The 19,420-nt window shown below is 46.3% G+C and overlaps 1 protein-coding gene and 1 long non-coding RNA gene across 3 annotated transcripts in view; one reads left to right on the top strand and one right to left on the bottom strand.

Annotated features, from left to right (window-relative positions):
* Nucleotides 1–17,780, bottom strand: part of FAM169B (Protein) — an 88,534-nt gene extending 70,754 nt beyond the window's left edge. For both annotated transcript variants that reach the window (XM_073227127.1, XM_073227126.1), the window contains exon 1: nt 17,085–17,780. In XM_073227127.1, coding sequence (XP_073083228.1) covers nt 17,085–17,115 — 31 coding nt within the window. In that variant the 5' untranslated portion in view covers nt 17,116–17,780. The remainder of the gene's footprint in view (nt 1–17,084) is intronic.
* On the top strand, nt 16,465–17,908 carry LOC140847283 (uncharacterized). The gene is made up of 3 exons (XR_012127156.1): nt 16,465–16,820; nt 17,618–17,692; nt 17,774–17,908. It is a non-coding gene; the product is annotated as an uncharacterized lncRNA (long non-coding RNA).
* The last annotated feature ends 1,512 nt before the right edge of the window (nt 17,909–19,420 follow it).

The following is a 19,420-nucleotide window of genomic DNA, read 5'->3' on the forward strand; positions in this document are numbered from 1 at the left end:
AGAGTCAAGGAAGTCCAGACTCCTCGCCAGAGTGAGCAACTGATCAGACGTGGCCTCCAGCCTGAACTGAAGGGGTCTTCCAAGCAAACGCAGCTCAGGAGCAGGAAGGATCCAAGTCGGAATCCTTGGCTCCTACCTCAGAGCCCATTGCACACCTGTCACCACGACCAAGCTCACCTGTATGACCTCTCCCTAGAGGTGCCTATGCTTAGCCCAACTTAGTTTAGGGCCTCTGCCTCTCACAAGGCCTCTGGCCTCACCCCCACCCCCCCCACATCTACCTTCCACCTGCCACCAATTAAAAAACCCACCCAGTTCCCTGGGCTCCAGGGCCTGCAGGATGGTGAGCACGCTACACCCGTCTGTCACTGAGTCCCACTCAACTCCCATTTACAGATGAGGCCAGGAGGAGAATGCGTGGCTAGTCCACAGTAACATCAGGCCGTGAAGGTCTGTCTGGTATCAAAATCTGGGTAAAGTGCTCAGATTATGTCAGTGACCCCATCAAAACAGTCTGTCTACTCTCCCCAGCCTCAAAGGTCCTTACCATTCCATGTGCCCTTCCTCCATAGCACCTAACATGATCCTGCACCCCCACACCCACTCCTGCCTGATGTCCTCAAGGCCCATCTCAAACACCAGCACTGCCAGAAGCCTTCCCACGACCCCAAAGGCAAGGGGTCTGGGAATCACTCAGTCCTGAATTCAAATCCTAACTTAGTTTAAGTTGGACCTTTGCCGTTTTCTGGTTCTGCAGGGCCTCATGCACCTAAACAGTCAGCCTTTTACAGTCATCAGGAGGGGAGGCAGCCTCCCCGACTCCACCCCCAATGCAGGAAGGCAGACAGTGGCTGGGGGCCTACTGCATGCAAACTTCTCTCTTCTCCCACCACACCACTGAGACCCCTCCATGGTCCGCACCATACTGTGCACTTAGGAGATTTGGCTGGGTGGCCAGCTGAGCTCCCTGGTTCCAAATGCTATTCATTTGCATCTAGTTGGTTAAGTGGCTTCCCACAGGTATGAAAAGATTCAGTGCACGTTCAAATAAATTAAGAAACACACACTAAAAAGACCCGGGTTGTACACCTGTTGCAGGCTGTACCCCTGTTGCATGAAAACAACTTCCACAGCCACCCTTCTCAAGACACCCCCAGGAACACCCCTCAGTGAGCAAGTAAAGACCCTACCCCCCTTTTCCTCTGTGCTGCTGGCCCTGTCTTGGCTGAGGTGCTGTCCAGAGCATGGCCTTCGGAGCACTCCAGCAGGGTTGAGAGCCAAAGGAGCTGGTTATCAGCCAGCTCAGAGCTGAACTCGGCCCCTGACAAATGCCCGTGACAGGGCCACTTGGAAGACACTGTGGTCTTCAGGTTGATGGAAAAGGGGCACCTCACCCACAGGCACCAGCCCACAGGCCTGGCTGCTGCCAGGGGAGGGGTACGGGGGTCCCTGCCTGTTCCCCTGTGGGGGCCAAGGGCTGCCTGGCATGGGTTCTGGTTGAGTCTGGTTAGGAGAAATGCAGTGAATGTGTTTGGCCCTTTGCACACCATGAAATCATTTCCCCTGCGGGTTACACTGCTGGGACTCTGAGACCTCCTCAAAGAACTCAGTGGATGGCATCCCCAGGACACCCACGCCCCTTTTCCCCCCAGGCCCTGTGGCCTAGCCAGCCCAGAGGTGGGTCCTCGGGTTTTTCAGCAGGAAGCCTGGAGAACGGCCTGGCTCCAAGTGAGGGCTGCTTGGGCCCTGCCTCTGGGGAGGGGCCGGGCCCAGGCCGGCAGAGATCGACCCTCAGGTTAGAGGAGCACAGCCATGAATATCTCAACAGTCACAGAACAACACTCACCTGCACCTGGTTCCCTTTAAAGCCCCACACCGGGGTACAGACCCCCACAACCCTAAGAAGGAATGTTCTGCAGCCAGAGGGATGGGGTGGGGGACGGGGGACAGGGCCTGGCTTCTCCAAACTTTTTGCTTTTAATTAGTTCTCTTTCCTCTGGGGGCAATGCCCCCATCAGAAAAGCTCCAGCAGTTTCCCTTATACAGAAAATGTTTGGGTTAGCTTTCTGGAAAACTGGGTGGTAGGGAAAAAGAGAGTAAGAGAGAGTAGAGTGCAAGAGAGAGCGGGGGGCAGCCAGTGCCTGCTGGGAAGGAAGGTCCCTGCCTTCCTGGAGAAAGAGAGGCCCCTCTCCCCAAGGGCAGGGGGAGGAAGATTGCTCAGGCGTTGGAGGAATGAACACATGCACACGTGCACACACACACACACACATTCAGGAGACCCCAAGAGGAAGCAAGCCCCCCACCCCACCCCCACCCCAAACCTCAAGGGCGCCTTTGGCCTGTGCCCAGGGGCCTCCAGGAAGTAAACAAGTCTGGGACGGTTTACGCATGCGCTGCAAGCCGGCCTGGGCCTGGCCTCACTGGTGATGGAAGGCAGACTTGGGCAGGAGTTTCCAGATGTGAAATGCTAACAGGCTTTAATGGCTTCAACTGAACAGGAAATATTTTTCCCAAGCCAAAAGAATGTAATCTTTTCAGTACAATGTAAAATACTTTTATGAAAAAGGCGCACAGTTGAAATGATAATTCATTGCAGACTGTAAAGAAATTGGATCCCCAAACAAACCCCAAATTTAAGAACTCGCTTTAAGCATATGTTTGCTGTAACCACCCAAAAAAACAGAAAACAGAGACCAAAAAAGGGGTACATATTAAAGCATTCTTCTAGGGAAAATACTTAAATTATTCAGGGTATTGACTAAAAGCTCCAGTTCCCAGGGCTGCATGAACAGCGCACCATGCTCCTTGACCACTGCCTATCACCCACCCACTCACTGCCCATTAGCCATGGCCACAGCTGGGTCAGCCTTTGCTCAGCTGGGGAAGGCCTATCGCTCAAAGGCTTTCCCAGCACTTTCTGTCCACCCTATGTAAACAGCAATGCTAATTAATGAAGAATCTGAAAAGGGTCAATGCTCTGCACTTAATCACTAATTCAGTATCACCTAAAGAACTTTCTAAATACTACCTCACCACAAAGATTAGGAAAATTCGTTCATTTTAGCAAAGAATAACTTTTCTAGCAAAGAATGTAATTTTTCTCATATGGGGCTATTGTGATGAGAAACAATAATGAAGACATTTTAAATTTTATTAGCCCCACTCTTAAAAATTTCAACTTTACTGAAAGCCTCTCCCCGTCAAGAATTACATGGCATCATGTCATTGGAAAAGCTGGCTATAATCGTTTTTTTTTTTTTAGTAATGTGGGTCATCATTCTTGAGTTACAGTAAGACAATTCTTATTCATTGATATTGTGGGAAAATTTTTAAACATACAAAATTACAAAGTAGTGTCCCATTTTTGTTTTTCAAAAATGGCTAAGAGTAGGTATTTCTAGTAGAGAATGTTTTTATTTTTGCTTTATTTTTCACATATGGGATCTGGTTTTTCTCTTCACAAACCAATTTTCTTCTAAAAGGAACGTAATATAAAAAAGAATTCTTATTATAGAAGAAATCTGACAAGGGATGGAGGTTAAGTGACTTCTGGGCTTAGCAGAAAACATGCAGACTAGTTTGTGACCAGACAGGAGAGGGCGCCAGCGGAGATGGGAAGCATGAAGCAAGAAGTCTCTGCAGGGATCTGAATCCAGGTGATCCAAGGGAGAAGGTTTCCAAAAGCCACCTCAATTGCTCAGAATCCAGCAGGGTCCCCAGTTTCCAATGGGGCTTGCACTTCGCTACACAGTCCAACCCCCAGAGCTTTGCGTCTTCATGCTGTATGTTTGAAGAAAACTCAGTATTTGCAAATTTAGACTTCATCCTAGGCCACCAATGCTTTCACCAGTAGATGCTTGAAAACGGAGAAGTACTTTTAACTTAAAGTATGATGACATTTAATTCAAAAAAGAGAGAGAGGACTGTTGCATATCATGAGAAATATCCGCAGTTGGGCAAGGCGGTGCCTGGCATTTATTTAATATCAAAGAGTCCAAGCCTGCGCACCTGTCACCATGACTTTCTTCATATCAGGCCCGCATTTTCCCAAGTGCATCCTGTGGAACACTCAGCCCACAAAATCCACTGGGAATGGGGTTTCTGAAGCCAATAAATTTTGAAAGGGGGCTTGCTGAGGGTCTCAGCCCTCACCACTGGAAGTTCAACAAGCTATCAGCAATAAGAACATTTAGAAATCCCGAAGCAATGGAATGTGCTTAATCCAACATTTATTTCCAAAACTTATTTAACTAGGGACCCTTTGTCCCGGAACACTAACTGACAGATGACAACACACATCTTCACAAAGAGTGCTTTAAAATAGCCAGGGCAGGAGAGCGCATCATTCTCAGACAGACAGCAAACATGGAAATGTCTGGAGCTCCAGGACCCCCAGGAGAGGGGGCCTGGTGTCGGCAGAGCAATCCTTTACAGAAAGCAGGAGAGAACAGAAGGTGAAGCAAATACATACATACACACTTGGATATTTTTGTTGGTTTTTGAAGAGCATCTGATTGCCAAAATATTCTTAGCTGAGAATTGAAAAAAACAAAAGTTGGAAGACAGAATGTAGAATATGTTAGAATTTTTTGAGCAGATGAGCAAAGTTGTTAGGGAAAGGGGGAAGCGCCGTGAAAGGTCTGCAGGTGGTGGTGGGCAAGGTTTCACAACCGGGTAATTGACAGGGAGCCTGTTGCTCTGTTATCACAAATTTAGTATTGGCCAACTTGCAACTTGTCATTGCCTTGGCTGCGAATAAATCACTTGTCCCAAGTTGAAGACGGTGAAATATGCAGATGACTTTTATGTGCCACCCACACAAAAGTTTATATAATCCTAATTGCTTTTAATATGAAGGTCTCCTAATCTGAGCTTCGGTGCCTCTTGCTTTTCGGCAAATAATACCAAGATAAAACTGTTTTTTTCCTCCTGAATCATTCAACAGGATGTATGGTGGGAATGAAACATACTGTTCCTTTTACATTGAAAGAGGTATCACATTTGGGGACAAACATGAAACTCTATTTGGGGCAGATAGGAGGAAATAGCACCTCAAATATCTGCTTCCTTATGGACTGTAACAGAAGCGAGGCCCTCACTTTGACAACTGTAGGAAGCTTAGGCTTTCCTCAGCCCTGAACTTGAGCCACCCCATCCCATGTGGTCATCATTACGGTGCTCTATTTGCCTAACCTTTACCAAGAAGGAAGAAGGCTTTGGCAGCTCAGGAGAATTTGGAAAGCTTGACTCTGTACCCTTAATTTAACTGACCAAGAACTTTTGAAAATACCAAACTCCCACGTCAGTAACACCTCCACAACATGTAGCAGCCCTGAAGTTGGTGGTAAAATGCCTTCGGGCAGCAACCGTCCAGCGAGGAGCCGGAGCCCTAAACAACACAGCACACAACAAGATCAAGAATAACTCCTCATCACTGGAATGCTTTTGCCCATTAGTTGCAAAAAAACATTTCTCAGAACTTACCCAAAAATTGGGGCTATTAATGGACTTTATAAACTTTTATCCAGAAATCACATCGCCCCCCCATATGTGCATCTATTACACTACAAAAAATAATACCTCTGAAGAGGAGAAAAAAATGGGATGCCATCTGGCATGATGAGCCCAGTGCCAAGCAACAACCACAGCCAGTTAGATTAAGTCGTGCACACTGTTTAAGTACTTAGACTCATTGCCCGGATGGCCACATGGGGAATGGATGGAGAAGCATGGGTCCACCTTCAACCTAGATAATGATTTACCTAGGGAAAATATTGTGACTTCCAAATACCTGAAAATGTGTCAAGATAGCTACATTTTCATAAGGGCATCAGACTCTGTTGTATAGGCCTGAAAAATAGATGAAGAAGTACATATGGAATGCAAATATTTGCATCCAGGCTAGTATCAGCTGTTTTAAACTGAAAAAATAAATAACAAGGTTTATTCTGTGGATAAACAAAGTTCTAAACTACTTTTAGTTGGGGGAAATGTGTTAGAAAAACAGTGATAAGTTCTTACTAAAATCACCCTTTTACACCTTACATTTGCATAGGGCTTTCCAGTTTATCAGTTGTTTGAAACTTACATCAACCCTTTGAAGTCAACAAAGTACACAAAGCATGAACCCCACTGGCCATATGTGGAAACAAAAGTTCAAAAATGGAAAATTACTTAGTACTGGGGCTGGATTCAAACTCAAATCTTAAGATTTCCAGCAGAGCCTTCACCAACCCTGCTTACTAATTATATCATGTCAAGGACCACACACTGTATTCCAGCACCATATGGCAGCTAATGCTCAACACGGCACTGCTTAAGGTACCTTTTTCAAGGCTGAATAATATTCCACTTGATAGTATATACGCTGTTTTGCTTAGCCATTCACCCATCAATGGACATTTGAGTTGCTTCTTTCTTTGGGCTACTGTGAATAATGCTGCTATGAATGTGGATTTGGGAATATTTCCCAGAGTCCCTGCTTTCACTACTTCCAGGTATATATCCAGAAGCAGAAATGCTGGATCCTATGGTAATTCTATGTTTGATTTTTTTGAGAATCACCATAGTGTTTTCCATAGCGGTTGTACCCTTTTACGTTCCAACTAGAAGTGCACAAGGGTTCCAGTTTCTCCACAGTCTCTCCAATACTTGTTATTTCCTTTCTGATTAATAGCCTTTGGATGGGTATGAAATTTTGATCTGCATTTCCCTTATGATTAGTGATGTTAAGCATCTTTCATGTGTTTCCTGGACATCTGTATGTCTTCTTTGGGGAAATGCCTATTCAAGTCTTGCCCATGTACTGATAACGTTTAACATCTACTTTTCAAAAACTTGTAAGAAGCTGAAAGAGAGGTATGAGTTCAGAAAGGGATAAGTGGCGAGGCTAGTGTGGTCCAAACAGGCTGCCTGTAGAGGACTGATTCACAGGACCCACATCACAGGGTAAGGATGCCCACCTCGGACCACTGTCCAGCTGAGCCACCCTCCAAAGAAAGGTGCCAGCACCAGAAAGTGGCTGAAGTGAAAAGAGGATAGACTGTGCATTGTCACTTAAACCACTTTAAGTCCCGGAGGGAAAAAAAAAAACTTCTACCAGTTTTTTTAAATAATAATAATATACTAATGCTTTGAGACTTCTATGATACTTGCTCCCAGGATCTCTGTCCAAAGCACAACATCAGCTTAAACCAAGGTCTTTCTACACCCCATGGTCCTGGAGAGAGGTCTAATCAAACTCAGGTCACATTCCATACCAACTCCATAGAAAGGGCTTGCAAAAAGTTTCTGCTATAAAGAGATTTTAAAATGCATAACATCAAACAGTCCTGGCCATCATTTAGGATCCTTCCTAATACTGCTAGTTATGAACTAGATACTGGCCAATACACTGATAAAAAGGCAGAAACTGTCTCTGCACTTACAGAACTTACAGTTTGGTTGTGGACACACAAAAACAGTTGAACAGAGGGACAAGCAAAATGGGAGATGGGAGGAAGAAGACAGGATAACAAGGTAGAGGCTCTCTCAGTAACCTTTAAGCAGAAGGGCTCAAGAATAAGCCCATCCAGAGAGAAGGAACTGAAGCCCATGCTGGAGGAAGAAGGGAACCCAGGGGTTCTGGGAACTAAAAGTGTGCCTGTAGCATGGCTGGCCAAGGGAAGACAGGCAGGAGTCACAGGAAGCAGGTAGTTGGCCAGAGTAACACACCTTGGCTATGTTCCAGGTTTTGGGTTTCAAGAAAAATGCAATAGGGGGCTGCTGAAGGGTCCCTAACAGGGTGTGGTAGCAGGAGAATGCATTTCCTGCTTGCTCCAGAACATACTGCAGTAGAAACCAAACCAGAGGCAATGTAAGTTGAGTCAAGTGATGATGACAGCTTAGACTAATGATGCAGTGACAGTGACGAGGAGAGAGCAGGCTTGAGCTAGATATTGGCAGTGGACATGACAAGGCTTGCTGCTAGGTGGATGTGCAGGATGAAGGGCCAAGGTGATCTTCCACTTTAACCTCTCCCTGCCATCTGGTTCAATGAAATTCAACTGGTATCTTTCAATTTATGATAGATTTACAAACTGGCATTGGAAACAGCCTCTAAGTCTATTAAGATCCTAGCTCTTCACAAAAGGATAAACTGATGAACCTGCCAAAAGCAGAAAAAGGTGTACATTATTCTACTTTACTAAATATTTCCCTTAACTGAGCCAGTATTAAAAGACAGAAAAGCAACCACAAAAGGATGCCGCCTCATCAGACCTCCCCAACATCAGGCCACATGAGCAGTGAGGTTTGGGCATGAGGTCAACAGTACCAACTCTGGGGTCATTCAGACCTGATTTCAGAAATCTCTGAACATATGATGAAATAAACTTCCACAACAGGGTTAGCACAGACTATGGAACCAGTCCCACAAGGACTGCAGATAATGAAATATCTAATGTAGAAGATAAGGATATTAAATATGTCCAAATAAATTTAATTAGGAAATGCATAGGGCCAAGATTTTGTTATTTGTCCAATAAGATGATAGGGAGAAAGAAAGAACTTCTAGAAATGAATGTCTTAAGTAGCTGATGAACTGGAAAATATATCTGAATAAATTACCCAGAATGCAGAACAGAAAGGTACACAGAAAATATGAAAGGCAGATTAAGAGGGATGAAGGGTAAATGACAAGGTCCAGTAATAAGCTAAATGAAATTCTAGAAAGGGAAAATAGGATGGAGAGAAAGAGCTGAAGAAATAATGGTTGAAATTTTCCAGAATTAATGAAAGATGCCTCTCTTCAGATTCTGGAATCACAACAAACCTCCAAAGCAGGAAAAAGAAAAAGAAAAATCCTCACATAAACACACTGTGGTCAACAAACACAAGAAGATGACCATAAAGGCAACCAGAAGAGAAAGTCAGATCCTCCAAGGGAATGTCAATTAGATTGACAGCTGTCCTTCTCCACTGCAACTATGGAAGCCAGAAGACAATGGAAGAATGCTTTTAAAGTATAAAAAGAAAATAACTTTCATCCCCCATCTAGCAGAAGTAGCTTCCAAGTGACATAAATGTCACCCACATTCTTGGACAAACATAAACTGAGGGAGTTTACTAGAAACAGAACCTCATTAAAGTTATTTCTAAAGGATGCACATCAGGGAAAGGAAAATAGCCTCAAGTTAGTCAAGAAGGAAGAGGAATAAAGAAAACGGTAAACATGTGGGTATAGGCTGACCGTACAAAACAAAAACACCTGATTTGAAGAGATAGGATTTTTTTTTATCATAACAGAACTCAGCTGCAACATAAAAAAAACAGTACATTAATTGGGAAGGGGTGAAAGCATATCAAGGCCTTGAGATGACTCCAGGGAAAGTTTTAAGTTGATTAATTTCAGCATTAGAGTTAGCATGGCAAAAATGATGGCAGAGCAGGAAAGCAAGGCAGAAACCTCCTCCTATGTACACAGTAAAGAAGCAACTACAGCAAATACACTAGCCCTGAAAATGACCTGAAGACTGCAGAACGGACTCCTACACCTGGTAAAGAAGAGAGAACCACACAGAGAAGGAAAAAGAGGAAGAGCCATGATCAAGCAGGACCGAAGCCCTTCCCTGTCCCCACCTCCATCCTAGCCCAAGCAGGAGGGAGAAGAATGGAGTGGGGAGGGGATAAGCACTCAGAAACTCTCCACACCTGGCTCTGGAGATCTTCTCTGAGAACACAAGACCACATGGCACTGGACTTTGGTGATTAACGGCACTGGATGCCAGATGCCAGGGAGAGTTGTCACACTCTGGGAGGCTGAGACTCCTGCTAGTTGTGGAGGACAGGCACACTCCAGCAGTCCCTCTGAGATCCAACACAGAGGCAGTAGTTTGAAAGACATACCAGCAGTGGGAAGAGTGTTAGAGGAGCAGGGGTTGGATAGAGCTCTCTGCACAGGAGAAAGAGCTGGTGGACAACTCTTCTCCAGCCCTCCCTCAACCCAACTGGTAGGACACTTGCAGGAACCAGCCACAAACACTCCATTCCCCTCACTGGTGGCTCAGCCCCAAGATGCTTCTTTGTGTACCGGCTCACCCTCCCACCTGCTCAGCCCAGCAGTGGTCAGACTTTGCTGCCTGGCAGGCAGAGGGAGGCTTTCCCACCTTTCCCAGCCCTGTCTCAGCCCAATTGGAGAGCCTCCTATGGAGGCCATCTCGAATGCTCTTTCCTTCTCACAAAACAAAAGTAGTAAAACCAACTGTACACAAAATCAGTCAAGGGATACACACACAGAAATGCAGATCATGACATCTAATACATAAAGTGTGGAGGATATAGAATTAAAAAGTACTTTTAGATTGTATTTGAAATAGCGTGAACATCAAATTAATATAGTCTCTTACATATTTACGCAACTATCCATGAACCTTACAGTAACCACAAACCTACAGCCTGTAATGGATGCACAAAAAAATTTTTAAAAGAAATCCAACCCCCTATGTTTATTGCCACATTATTTACAATAGCCAAGATATGAAGGCAGCCAAAGTGTCCATCAACAGATGAATGGATCAAAAAGATGTGGTACATATTCACAATGAAATATTATTCAGCGATGAAAAAGAAAGAAATTCTGCCATTTGTAACAACATGGATGGACCTAGAGGGTATCACACTAAGTCAAATAAGCCAGATGGGGAAAGATAAATACGATATGATTTCACTTATTTATGGGTCTAAAAATGAAACAAAATGAACAAAATAGCAGTAGACTCATAGACACTGAGAAGTGACTGGTGGTTATCCTGGGGGAGGAGCTGGGGTGGATGGGTAGAGAGGGTGAAGGGGATAAAAGAGCACAAAAATTCTCAGTCATAATATAAGTTGTTCACAGGGATGGTAGTATAGCATACAGATTATAGCCAATGATTTTGTAACATCTTTCTATGCTAACAGATAGTAACTGCACTAGTTGGGGAGAGGATTTAATAATGTGGGTAACTGTTGGACGACTGCATTGCATACTTGAAACTAATATAAGATTGCATGTTGACTATACTTGAGTAAAAAAAGAATTAGAGTTAACATACATATTAACATTTCTAAGGTAGCCCCCGAGACTAGAGAAACATAAATATGAAATTCCAGAATAGGAGACAGAAAAAGTGGAATTAAGGCAAGGGTGAGGGGAATCTCAATTTAAAAGAGGGCAAGAAATGAAAACAACATGATTTATTGATAGTCATATTTAATTGTTCTGATTAAAAACATATTCATCATATTCAACCAAAAAAAAAGAGTGAAATCTTACTGTTTGTGAGAACCTGGATGGACCTAGAAGGTAATATGTTAAGTAAAATAAGTTGGACAGAGAATGACACGTATTGTTTGATTTCACTTATATGCAGAATCTAAAAAACAAAACACACAAACAAAACTGAAGAAGATTCATAAACATAGTGAACAGACTGGTGGCTCCCAAAGGGGAGGGAGGCGCAGGGATGAGTAAAATAGGCGAAGGGGGTAAAACAAATCAGTAAGACTGTCTGGTTTCTTGATCTGGGTGATGGTTGCATGAGTGTAGCCACATGTCAAAAAGCATCAAGCTGTACACTAAGATGTGTGCATTTTATTCTGCATACCTCAATATAAAAAATAAAAATAAAACAAAAAACAGATATTCTTCGGCAAGAAGACTATACTTGAGCAGAACAGATTTTTATCTTATGATGGTTTGGCCTCAAGTATTTTTTAATATTTTAATAATATTTTTGTTCAATATTCATTACAAAGGAACAAAAAGTCATACCTTTCCTTCTGCATAGCTTAAGAAGTTTTTTTTCCAAGATGTTCTAATTGTCCAAATGCGCACAACACACATGCATTACAGAAATCCCGTTTTGGAAAACATAAAGGTCAAAAGGAACAACCAACTTTGATTCACGGTTTGGGCCTTATCCACCTCCATCCACTAAGTACACTCACCAAAAACAGTCCAGTAAGTAGCAGTCTAACAGATTACAACCAGGCAGGGGGGAACAGTATTTGGGAGAAGGTTTATGCAATGGTGAAGTCTTTACATCATCAACTTCTCAAGCTTTTGCCACTGAATGAAACAGTCAGGGACTTTGATTAGGGTTTATTTACGCAAAATGCAGTGAAGAAATGAACACGGCTTTCTCTTTTCTCCTGATGGAATTTGCAAGTAGCGGTTAGAGACTTGGTTTCCAAGAAAAACACATTTATCTTAATTTCTGCAAGTCAAGGAAACCAAGTGGTCTAGAGGGGGATGGGCCTTGGGAGCTGCACAAATAGGGGCTCCCAGCCCTCAGTCTCAGATGGTTCCCAGTGGCCCCATGGCTGCCCTGCTTTGGAAAAGCAAAGAAGCACGGACAAGTTTCTATGCTTTAATGGACAACAGGCACTGGTTTAACTGGGAAATGAGGCGCTCCCTGGGCACAGGGATAGCAAAGGGCTTCATGTGAGAGGGCTCCCAAAGGAACAGGGGGTGGGGACCACATGCCCCGGATTTCAAACAGACAGTGGCGTTTGGATTTAACACACTGTGTCTCACCCACCCCCAAGCTTGCTGAGCACTGGCTTTGGAGAAGAAAACCCACAACAGAGGATGGGTGTGCTAAAAGGCATGGAATTTCTAAACCACAGCTGTTACAGCCTAATAAGTGTCATCTGAAGGCCCCAACCTTCAGTTGTTACTGACAGTCACTTAACTACAACCGCCCTCCTTCCCCCAGCGACCCCGACTTTAGAAGTCATGTGACACCAGGGGCATCTGACCAACAAATGAGCTTAAATTTTGCCCTGCAAGTATCTTTCTGCACCACCCAACGCAGCTGAAAACACAGCCATTTCTTATAATCCTCTGATTTGGAATTTCCCAAGGCTGAGCTACACAGATGAATGTTGTCAGAGGAGCCCAGAGCCAGCTGCCATCAGGAACACACAGCTAAGGCCAGTCAGCCGGTCATCAGACTAGGGTTTCAAAGGTCAGAAAGACAACACCTCAGTGCCTGCTGCCCTCCCACTGCTCAGCCCCAGTCCAGGCCACCCGGTCATTCACTCCATCCCGCCAAGCCAGGGCAGGACCCTGGACGGGGTCAAAACACCAGCCCTCTCTGGCCTGGCCTTAGACAGTGGAGATACCATATAATACAGATAAAATTCAGCCCTTGATGTCTAGAAACGCAGGTGAATAAGAAACAATTGTGAGGACGCCATCATTTGGCAAGGAATCACAACTGACTGAAGTGGGGTAAACACAACACCCCAGCCTTTAGGAGGAACCCCTCAGGACCTGCCCCCCAGGACAAGCAGGACTCCTGGAAAGGCAGTCCAAGGGATGGACCGACCAGGGCCTGGCCAGGGCTGTTCTGCTGGAGCGGCAAGCTAGCTCGTATCACCCACATCCTGATACAGCCAATCTGCAGAAAAGACCTCCAGCAATCCTTTCTACAGTCACACAACCCACAAAGGTCTTTACCAGCTCCTAAAAGGAAATGATTCCACCTTTCAAAGCTCATAGAACTCCTCCTGGGTGTCATATGTAAGCAGAAAGACCAGTTAAGGTTCTGTCCTCAGAGAGCTTACAGTCTGGATGGGCAGGAAGTAACTGACAAAGTTCATGGCCAAGTGGACTTCTAGAGACCAGCTCACCCTTTCCTTCCCATCTTGATGAAGGAATGGAGACTCAGCAAGGGCCACAAAAGCCCTTAGTGGCAGTGACACAAGTCCTAGGATCCTGGCTCCCAGGAGGCCCTGCTTCTCAGGAACACAGATCCCCAAATTTGCCACAGCCACACTTTTCTATGGGGATACTTCTACACTGTGAACTAGAGAAGATGCAAAATAGCTGATTAAAATTTGACTTTTTGTTCAATTTTATGTTGACATGAGGTTGTTCCTGAGGAAGGAGACCCTTTAGGAACTGGCTCATGGATTATTTCTTCCCTACATTCTTTCTGGGGGGTGGGGTGCTCCACTTTGAACATCACCCTCATGACAGGTTCCTTTCTCTGGGGAGTCAGACCACCACCCCATCCCCAACCTTGCATTTACTTAGCCAGGAAACCTCAGGCAACTCACATCAGTTCTGTGCCTCGGCTTTCTCACCTATAAAATGGGGATAATGATAGTATCTTTGTTTACCTGGCATATACTAATGTGCTCCTAAGGGTTAGTTTACCAAAAATGCATTCAGGTCTCCTCCACCCAAAACTCAAGGCGAAAGCCACCTTTCTTCACTTGTGCCACCAACACCAAGCTGGGCCTCTCCCCCTCTTCTTGTCCCTGAAAACCCTTTTGAAACAGCAGCCGTACCTGGCCCCCTTTTCCAGTGTCCTGACATGCTGAACCCCTTCTGTCCTCTCCCTTCCCTGACCCTCCTTCCCCACCCACCAGGCCCTGAGCCCGCCTCGGCCTCCCTTTTCTCTTGCTACTGGGCTCTCCTCTTCTGAACTGGGTTCTTAGAACTTGCTCTGAACCGCCCGGCTATGCCCCCACCTCTTCTCTCCTCCCATCTCCCAGGGGATGCCACCCTGACCCAGGCCTCCATCTACCCTGCTCTCTTTCCTCTCAGTAACAGGGGTCCCTAGTAGTGCTCAGGGCAGGCACGGGCCTTTCTAGATTCCTCCTGTGCTCCGGGGTTAGTGTTTCTGACTAACTCACAGAATCGCCAAGAGGCATGTTCTGAAACATTCTGAAGTCACTATGTCTAGACTGCATCCTTTATTGGCATTGCCACTGCCCTGTTTCCCAGCCCAAGCTTCAGAGTCACCCTGGATTTTCCTCCTTGCTTGCTAGCTTTCCCATCAATAAAGTTCTGCTTTATGACTAGTGCAAACTGTCCAACACCTAACTTTCCTAAATTGGAACACTAAACCGACTTTTGAAATGGGAGATTTTAAAACAGGTAATTCTCACAAATGCTTCAATTTTGTATGTAAACAGAAGGGAGGGGGTGCGAAACAAATGGCCCTCCTAAGTCTACTCTAAATTTCACTATGGGCCCAGCAGTCAGCGCTGATGAACACAGGGTCCCATCATATCCTTGCCAAGAAAGTCAATCCCTTGTTTTACAGATAAAGGAAGTTCAAGGTACAGGATGACGGGGTAACAGAACTGGGCTGTGCCTGACTTTCTTTTTCCTTTCCATTGAACTCCAAGCTGAAATGACAGCAACAGATGGTCTTGTGGAATCGAAGAAGGTCCTCAGCATCAGGAAAACTGAAAAGACAAACTCTCAAAGAGACATAGAGAGAGAGAGAGAGAGAGAGAGAGAGAGAGAGAGAGAGAGAGAGAGAGAGAGAGAGAGAGTGTGTGTGTGTGTCCCTGGAGCATGTGTTGAGTTATTAGGGGTAATCCCAAAGCCCCCATTGGACAGTACCCCCCAACCAGACACATCATTATTGGGGGGCCTCATGTAGATACAGAACTCAAATCCTGTAAGTCAATGTCCCATGCCCTTTCCCTATTCAGTGCCAGAGCCAAGTGGGGATGTTTTACAGCCTTATCTAAAAGCATAATTCTTAGTTCAATGCTTCCTTGCTAAAGGAAAAAGGATTCCCCCATAGACATCATCTGCTGGAGTCCTTTTTGGAAATGGGCTATCAAAGCTTGGGCAACAGTTCAGCTATGTAAAATTCCAATCCATTAGGATCTAGCACATGTGGAAATGATTAATGAGCAACTGCTGTGTGTCATCTGGGCCATCAGCAACCACGAAAAAGCCACAGCAAATGCTGAAATACAGAAAAATCCTTAAACCGTGTAGGCCAAATCCACTCTTCCAGAAAGATGAAATGACCATTTCTTGCCCATTATGGCTGGGTAAGACAGGTAGGATTATCTCGAAGGCAATAGTTGAGAGGAACTCTGGGTGCGGATTGGCTAAGCGTATAAAATATCTGAAATATTTCTACACAGTAAGTCCCCACGTGGGTGAAATCTCCAGTTTGCAGACGAGGAAGATGAGATGAACAGAGCGAATCACTTTTTTCTTGCGCTAGTTCTTAAACATATAAAACTGGCAACAATTCCCAACCACAGTCATAACCACCAACTTTCCAGAAAGGAGCCCAGAAAAAAAGTAAAAAACGAAATAGTATCTCCCTCTCCAAATATAGTGACAAAACCCTTTATCAACCTCCAGACCAATGAAAACTTTCAGGGGAGATGTAACTAATTCATATAACTGGCCTCGAGCCACCTCTTTCCTTCGCTCACTCACTTGAAATCGGGGGAAAACAATTTAAAGTCACAGGTCAACAAACAACTAATTCGCTGCGGCTGGCTTCCAATAATGGGCAGGAGACCCTCTAGAAAGCAGGCTTTTCCTTACAGACACGCGCGGCGCGGGACCAAGTGTACAGTTGGGCGTTTGACAACACGGCTGGCGTGCGGGTGCGGGTGGGGGGCCACCTCCAGCCGCGCGCCTCGAGGGCGGACAGGACGGGTAGGGGCCGCGAGGGTGGGGGGAGGCTGGAGGAGGGAGAGGCACTGCCTCCGCCGCCAACGCCCGCTCCCATCCACACACGCCCTACGTTGGGGTGCTGGCAGAAGCCCGTTTGGGGATCTGTCCACGTGCTTTCAGATCAGAAATCGCCCCGCTGCCGGCTGCCCGGCTGGCCCGCGGGGCGGGGAGCGGAACGGGCCGGGGCGCTCCCCCGAACCCGGCTGCTTGCTCGATTCTCCCCGCCAGTGCGGCTCCATTTCACAGACAAGGCCACGCCGCCCGGGTCTGCGGTCCGGCCGTCCAGCGGCCTCGGGCAAGGCCCGGAGCGCCGAGACCGAGACGCGCCCGAGGCTGCCCCTCCCGCGGGGTGAGCGCACCCGACGGCCCAGGCCGCCAGCCCGTTTCGCTCCCCGGCGGCGACAGGTGCGCGGCTGGCAGCGTCCAGGCCGAGCGCAGGGAAAGTTTCCCGGCCCCGACGCGTGGCTCACGGTCTCCGTCTGCAGCGCCGGGGCCGAAGCTTTCAGGCCAGCCCAGCCCAGCCATTGAAACCCGACACGCGGGGCGGGGCCGTGGCCGCGGACGGCGAGGGGGGCGGGCGGGCTCCGGGCCCGGCTGCGGCGGATCCCCTTACCTGCGGCTCCGCGGACGGCCTCAGCCTCCATGCTCCTGCTCCAGCCGCGATCGCCCCGCCCGGGTCTGCCCTTTCCCCTCCCCCTGCCCCCGGGGCGGCCCTCTCACTCGCACCCTGCCCCGGTGTTTCCCCGCCCCACGCCCTCCCTAGGGCGCCCCCTCCCTCGGGGCTGCCCCCTCCCCCTCCGCCCCACTGCCCTTCCCTCCCGGTCCCCTCCCTCGGGGGTTGCCCCGGCTCCGCTGCCCTGCCCTCCGGGTCCCCCTCTCAGGCTCTGCACGCACCCGAGCCCCCGCCCCAATATGCAGTCTTCTCGCCAGCGACTCCCCAGTTTGCCAAGCGAGTTCACCTCTTTTTAGAGGGGTATTTGTTGCTCCCATAATTCTTTGGAAGAGGAAACTGCACCCCAAGCGCTTGCCAGTGCCCCTGGGCCTGAACCCTGCACCCCTTCTCTGCACCGCCCCCCCCACTTCCTTCTATTTCTATTTCTCCGGACAAGAATCTTTTGCCTCATCCCTTTTCAAACATTTACACAGTTGAAAAATAACTCAAAAACGATGAATGGCACACAAGGCGCAGAACATCCGGTCATCTCTTCTGTCCATGTCAAAGTATGTTCAATTTTTTTCGAGACAACTGTAGTGTGCCCATTTTTGCTGATAACTAATACTTCTATTTATCAAATGTTCAAGCTGGTACTTAGAAATAGCACTATCCAGCAAGAGGCAACCCCAAGAAGAGGTTTCTCCAGTATTTCTTCTGCTAAAAAGAAAAAACAGGTCCAGCATGTCATCACTTCTGCAAGACCAACTCACCAAGCTGGGGCTTAAATACCTAACAAGATAGCTTCCTTGCCCTCCCTTTAAAAACATCTCCCTTTTTGTAGCCCTTTGGGGCATCTCTCTAATTGTTAGAAGGAATGCTGCCCAATTCATGAATTGTTTAATAAAATCACTTAGATCTTCAAATGTTTTGTTTTTCAACACTTTGTGACCTGTTTCAAATTGTGTTTTTTTACAGTGGAGTGGGGAGCATGGCTGGTTTTAAAAGGTCAATGACTTTGGGATCCAAAGACCTGAGGTCAGCCAGCTGGTGCCTGCCCTCTTTGGTTGGCAGCTCTGAAGCTGGCCCTTGTGGACTATGCCCCATCAAGCAGCAGCGTCAGTCCTAGGAAGGGTCTGGAACTCATCTGCCTGCCCTGTCCTTCCACTCCAGTAAACAGCTAATCAGGGGAACCTACCAGCTGCTCCCCACTTTTGGAGCTACTGACTCGCTAAAGACCAGGGCATCCCATGCATGGGTGAAAAGTGGCCCCAGTCCTGCTTCCATTGCATATTGCATCAGTGTGCATTACTGGACCACAGAGCTGGAGGTCACCCCTTAGTGCCACCCCTGAGTCACCTCTTGGAGATTCTATTTTCTACATACAGTACTGAAAATACAGAGGTCCCTGAGCAATAACATTCAGGACACATAACTCCTCCAAACATCCATGTCCTCATTCAACGCATATTTATTAGTCTCCTCCTAGGTGCCCTATACTGTTCTAGATTCTAGGGATTCAGCAGTGAACAGAATAAATAAAACCTTGCCTTCATGAAGGCTACTGTCTAGTGGGCAGAAGTGACGGGAGATAGGACATACTATGCTAAATTTAACAGCTAAGAAAAAATTAAACAGAGAAAGGGGAGCAGAAACATGAAGAAAGTGAGGGAGCTTTGTGGGAAAGGGAAATGGCAAAGGTTATGCAAGTGCAGAGGCCGGACCGTGGGATCAAATCTTTGGCCCTTGTACTTTTGTTGAACCCCAGGTAATTGTGGGTGTTATTTAAACTTTTGGCACATAGGGCTAAATGCTTACTAATTTCTGCTATAAAAACATTTCTTTAAGGCCTTATTACATTTTTTTAAATTTTTGTTTTCTTAGAGTACCTGAATACATGTTTCTTCAGAAAAAATAAAGATTTTAGATCGAAAAGTTCCCTGCTTCTTCCTCACCTCTTGTTCTCAAAGTCAGTATTTAGCCAAATACTTGCTATTTTCCTTTAGAATTTCTGGGTTTTCTGTCTGACTTGGGTAGCATGAAACTACCCCACAATTAGAAAATAAATTCTTCACATTTGCCTCTAATATTTTTATTGTTTTGGGCCATAGATTTGAATTTTAAGTCCAACCAGAATTTATCTTATGTATATGGCATAAGGAATGCATCTGACTATAACCAATTGTCCCCACACCATTAAACAGTTCAGTCTTTCCCCAGGAATTGAATTACTTTCTAAATTATACATTCAATTCCTATATGCACTATGGCTCTTCTTCTGTTGACCATTGTACTAC

Source organism: Manis javanica, chromosome 18, assembly GCF_040802235.1.
Source record: "Manis javanica isolate MJ-LG chromosome 18, MJ_LKY, whole genome shotgun sequence".
In the NCBI taxonomy this organism is placed as follows: Eukaryota; Metazoa; Chordata; class Mammalia; order Pholidota; family Manidae; genus Manis; species Manis javanica.